We start from the raw sequence: 6035 nt of genomic DNA on the forward strand, positions 1-6035 counted from the left end.
GCGGCTACTTGTGAGGGGAGGAGGTCACGACGGCGAGGTGCGGCGGCGACATGAAGGTTGGGCGGCGGCGCGTGGGGGCGGCGGCGGCTGGTTCGCGTCAGTAGGGGTGATCGGGCGGCCGAGGCAAGCGGGAGAAGCAGCTGCGGCGGGGAGGGGTGGTGCGGTGGCAGGGGGAGGGAGGGCGGCGGCGGCGCGGCAGGAGAGGCGTGGCGGCGGGCTGGAGCAGCGGCGGCAGTGGCGGAAGCTACGGTTGGAACCTAAGAAACTGATACTATATATGTTGTGGGAATTGCACGATGTATTACTCAGATGAAAACACACATATATATGATGTACAAAGGTGGGCCACAACCTCAATTATACAAGGCAACTAGGAGGTGGGCCCAATGCACAGATATGCACAACACATATACTCAACAATTTTAAAGTGTAAATTCACTCGTTTTGTCCCGTAAGTGTTACTTGTTGAAATCTCTAGAAAGACAAATATTTAGGAATGAAGGGAGTATATGATTTGAGTTTGTTTGATTGTGCCACAGGAAAAACAAAGAATTTCTTCTAAAATGTTGGAATGGATGTTGGAATTCCTGTGAAATGTAGTACAAATGAATCCTTAGGAAAATTTCCTACAGGATTCAATCCTACAAATCAAGGATTCTAATCATTCAAAGATCCTATAATAATCCTTTGAATCAAAGGGACCCAAAAGGTAGGATCAGCCGCCATGGAGTTGGTATTCTGGTTTCAGAGGCTGGACCATCTAGCCAAGGTGCTCCGGCTACGAGCGAATGGCCTCCGCTGTAGAAGTGGATCCTCTAACATGAGGAAAGTCACCTCCGCTGTGCGTGGATGCTCGCGATGTTCCTTGAGATAAGTCTTTTGCCTGACAGGGAGCCAAATAAACGACCTCATTCCACACGCGCTGCTGCTCCGTGGCTGCCGCGTGCGTGCCCGTGGCCCATGCTATACGCACCGTAGCTATCAACCAACCAGTATTGATTCAGTCATTTAGATCAGTATATGGATCCACGTGTGCTGTGTGCTCGTACTCCCTCTGTAAACTACTCCCTCCGTAAACTAATATAAGAGCATTTAGATCACTAAGTTAGTGATCTAAATGCTCTTATATTAGTTTACAGAGGGAGTAACATAAAAGCGCTTGGAGTACTACTAAATGCCAGAGTGCAATCGTTGCTCGACACCTACTCCACGCCGACTGGGTCATCTCGTTCGAAATAACTTAGCTTGCTTCGTCACACGAACAAGACCAAATCATTCTGTGCTTCGTGACAGTTTCCACCAAATCGAATCGAGAGGACCGCAAGAGGGGCCGATGGAGCCCTGCGAGATCGCGCGCCTGCCGGAGGAGCTGCTGTCGGTGGCGCTCTCCCGCACGTCGCCGCGCGACGCTTGCCGCGCTGCGGTGGTCTCCCCGGCCTTCCGTGCCGCGGCCGATTCCGACACCGTCTGGTCCTGCTTCCTGCCACCGCTGGACGAACTCCCGCCGCTCACCGACGGAGAGCCTTGCAGGAAGAAAGACCTGTTCCTCCGCCTCTCCGGCAGACACGTCCTCCTCCCAGGCGGACTCATGGTACGTACACTAACAATACTCCTCGTGGTCTCGGTGAATACGGCGGATCCCAACAATCAGCCCTTGTAAGAAATTTTGCCTCTCCGTTGATCTCGCTGGCCATTTCTATCGGTGCCATGTGCAGAGCATGTGGCTGGACAGGGAGACCGGCGCCAAGTGCTACATGGTGTCGGCGAGGGCGCTGTCCATCGCGTGGCGCGACACTCCACGCTACTGGAACTGGGTCCCTCTCGCAGATTCGAGGTCCCCTCCCTTCCTCTGCTCTTAATTTCCTTCAGTTCCCTTGTCATCTCAGTTGTGCCCGTCCAATTTTGATAAATTGCAAGTGTAGATGGCACAGGGTGGTAGATTCTAGCTACCCTGTACCCAACTGTTAGGATAAGAACATACTTGAAATTTGGTGATGAGGCCAACTTGAATTCCGTCTCAGAGTATTTTTGCAGCAATGATGCTTGATATGTCCGAATCATAACCCTACATATGTCCGACTCTAGGTTCTCCGAGACTGCTGTACTCAGGTTAGTTTGCTGGTTGGATATCCCTGGCAAGATAGATAGCAAGATACTCTCCAAGGGGTCAGTCTATGCCGCACACATCGTGTACAAGTTGGCCGACAGTTCTTATGGGCTGGACTCGCCGATCCAAGAGGCATCAATTAGAGTTGGAGGCACCAACCTGACCCGCAAGGTCTGCCTCCAACCTAACCCGCAAAGAAGCATGAGCCAAAACCGCCGTGCAGAGGACGTAGTGCTCCCTCGGCAAAGGGGCGATGGCTGGATGGAGCTGGAGCTGGGCGACTTCACCTGCGACGGGGATGAAGATGGTGATGTGTCCTTTGGCGTTTCGGAGACCAAGGCTTTGAACGGGAAGAGCGGCCTGGTCGTGCAGGGCATCGAGATCAGGCATAAGAAATCAGGCTAATTGATGAGCTCGCGGGAATAAACCAAACATGTCCAGAGTCTACTCCAATATAGAACGAAAATAAAGGAGCCATATATGTTTGTAATGCGTGTTTTCGAACTTCCCTCTTGGTCTCCATTCTATCCTTGTGGACAGTATATATATATTTGTTTGATCTTTCAAGAAGACACAGTCTATACTGTATTTTAGATCATTTAAGAGAATAAACAGATAATTAGGAGAGGAATATTGACCTTCCTCTGTTATGGTTCAGCCAGCATAGAAATCTGATTAGGTGTGCCCTGCATTTCAGTACTTCAAGCATTATTCCTCCCTTTACTAACAGAAGTAGTGGGACATATAAAACAACAGGATCTGTCGGGATTAAGCATGTCCAAAAATAAGCTAAGGGGGACTAATCATATTTGTTTGTCCTCTCAAAAAGAAGAATCAAATTTGTTCGTGATGTGTTTTGATAATATATATTCTTTTGGGTTTCATTTCATTTCTATAGATGGGGAGGGATGCATCCGCTTTGTTTGTTTATCTTTGAAAGAAAAGAAGAAATGATTAAACAAGAGAGAAGATTTCATATTCGGAGACTGCGACTAAATTTAATGGAATTCTAGATGGGCCATTAACGATTTTAATAAATATAAATATAACTTTTTTATGGAAATAATAAATGAAGGTTAACTTATGCAAGTTTTGATGTGGGAACAAACACTAGTAGAAACGGGGAACTAGTCCCGGTTCCAGAGGGCCTTCAGCCCCAAAATCTTTAGTCCCGATTCTCTTACGAACCGGGACAGAAGGGGCTTCACGTGGCCACTGCAGGGCGTCCAGGTAGGAGGACCTTTAGTCCCGGTTGGTAGCAACCGGGACCAAAAGGCATCCACGCGTCAGCAGCTGGCAGGAGTTGGGGTTTTTGTTTTTTTAGGGGGGGGGGGGTTAGGGGGTTTTGGAGGGTTAACTTAAGTGTTTCATATTGTGTTAGCTAGCTAATAGAGAAAAGTGTCCTCTTTTTTCTCCGTGCTTGGTCGACGCTAACTACTATACATATAGAGAGAACTCGACACGCTAGCTAGTAAGCAAATGAAGGAACCATTAATTATATAAGATCATCATGAACATATATATACGGAGAGAAGTTTTCGTATATCTATCCGACGCTACTACATATACAATATAACATGTCTTACAATCCCTAACATCTAAAATCGATTTCAACTTCCACATGGTATTCTCCGGCTTTAGGTATGACGTGGTCAAGAAAGAATCCCGCCAATTCCTCTTGAATTGCTCGTATGCGATCATGTGGTAGGAGTTCATCCCGCATCTGCCACATCTAATTTAAAGAATGGGTTCAATACATATATATGAATGAAACTCAACACAAATGATGGTAATAAAATAAAATTGTGAATATTTTTGTTTATGTACTTCATATTGTTTTCTAGATTAGCCATGCTGAGAGGCCGTCGCGTTATAGATGAACTCGCAAATGTAGTATCCACAAAATCCTTCCCGGCTTCCTGCCACAAGCACTTTACGAGAAATAGAGTTCAATCAAACTAATAATCAAGCATGCTAAATGGTATTGATGAAACTAGCCAGAATCAATGGGAGATGCGCGGAACTAGCTAGTAGTACTTACTTTCGGGTGTGTAAATCGCAGCTCCCTCGGCAGTCCCGGAACAATTCTGGTGAACTCTTTCCAAACCCTGCGGGGCAAAGACAATAATTACTTGATATCAAGAAATTAACAAAGTTGCCGATATGGTGAGATAATGATCGATTGAACTTTTCTGGAGCATTTCAGTCATGTCCGCCTAGTCCTGGGATCTTTTTGTCTCGAGTCTAAGACAGTTACTACTCCCCGATCAAGCTTAATCACTAGCAGAATAAAGTGGAAGCTGCACACGCATGCATGCATCACTCATCAATTACATTAATATAACCTCGAGTAAGGGAAACCGAATATGCACAAGACAGTAGCACTCACTTGAAGTTGTAAGGAAAGAGTATTTTCTCTTTGTTTTGATTTAGAAGCAACGATTGTAGCAAGTTGTCCTCGGTATCAGAGACTCTATTTTTAACCATTTGTTTATGATATTTGGGTTACTGAACTCAATGTCATAGATTTGTGTTTTTCTGCATTCGACGATCTTCAATCTGCATAATATAGTGAGGACAATTATATATACATGCAATGAAAGAGCTGAGCTATATATAGAGACTTAATTACAGAAGTAATACTTACATAGCAAGTCACAAGTTGTTTGTCAAGGGCCATTTGATTGTCTAACTAGAATAATGATTGGTCCCACTGCCAGGCGCGAGACGAGCTCAGTCCTGTTACCCGAGCGTGAGACTAGCGATTGGCCACAGTTGGGAGAGGGCCATCCCTTCAACGGAAATAGATCACAGACGACGAGGAGATAGATCACAGGCCCACACAAGCTGCCTATGGATGAGCTAACGCCGAGACAAGCCAGCCGCCGCCGTAGCTGACTTGCCACACCATCATGGAGCCATCCACGGCCGAAGCAGCAGCCACGCCGGGCCACAGCCCAGCCCACGCCACCCGGAAAGCTCCAAGTGTTAGAGCCGCCGGGCACGCATCCACGTGACCAGCCGCCATTGCAAGCGCCAGCCGCCATGTGGCCACCACGCAACGCTACCACCAATCCTTGACAGTTGCGCCGCCCCATTGCCACCCAGGAGACCCCGAGCAACACCACCGCGTCGGGCTCGTGCCATACTGCTGGAGCCGAGCCGGACCAGCAACAATAGCACGCACACCGCCGCAGCCGTTGCACCTAGCCTTGCACCATAGACCAAACTCCCAGTGCCAGATCTAGACAAAAGTTGGCATGTCCGCAACCACCAGAGAGGGACTCACGCACCAGCCAGTGCCATGGGCCACCAGACCCCATCCGCTACCGGGGTGCCGCCGCACGAGGGCACCACCGACAAGGAGACCCACCCCTACAACAGCAGATGAGGACCGAAATCTGGCTGAACCAGACCAGTTCGTCGATGCCACGAGTGATACACCGCCGTGGAACCCAACACGTTAAGGACCAACTAGCGCGACCCCGCCGCCCGCGCTCGCCTCCAAGCCGTCGCGCCCCACACCAGCGTGCCGTCGCCGCCCAACGCTGGCCACCCGCGAATGGCACCATGATATGTCTCCAACGTATCTATAATTTTTAATTGTTCCATGCTGTTATATTATTATTCTTGGATGTTTTACAATCATTTTATAGTCATTGTATATCTTTTTTGGTACTAACCTACTGACATAGTTCCTAGTGCCAGTTGTTGTTTTCTGCATGTTTTTTTACATCACAAGAAATCAATATCAAACGGAGTCCAAACGCAACGAAACTCCTGGAGGATATTTTTTGGGCCAGAAGAAAGCCAGTGGGCCAAGGAAGCACCTGGGGGCTGCTCGAGGGGAGCAGCACCCACCAGGGCGCGCCAGGAGGCCCATGCGCGCCCAAGTGGGTTCTGCCCACCTCGGGTGCCCCCCCCCCCC

General features: G+C 48.6%; 1 protein-coding gene across 1 annotated transcript; it reads left to right on the forward strand.

Annotated features, from left to right (window-relative positions):
• Positions 1-1340: 1340 nt before the first annotated feature.
• Positions 1341-2764, forward strand: LOC123176310 (F-box protein PP2-B10; the record flags this gene model as incomplete). The annotated part of the gene is given in 3 exon segments (XM_044590580.1): positions 1341-1591; positions 1716-1834; positions 2086-2764. Coding segments are annotated over 3 exon segments (797 nt in total), but the record flags the coding sequence as incomplete, so codon positions are not given.
• Positions 2765-6035: the final 3271 nt, after the last annotated feature.

Source organism: Triticum aestivum, unplaced genomic scaffold (assembly GCF_018294505.1).
Source record: "Triticum aestivum cultivar Chinese Spring unplaced genomic scaffold, IWGSC CS RefSeq v2.1 scaffold60072, whole genome shotgun sequence".
Taxonomy (NCBI): Eukaryota; Viridiplantae; Streptophyta; class Magnoliopsida; order Poales; family Poaceae; genus Triticum; species Triticum aestivum.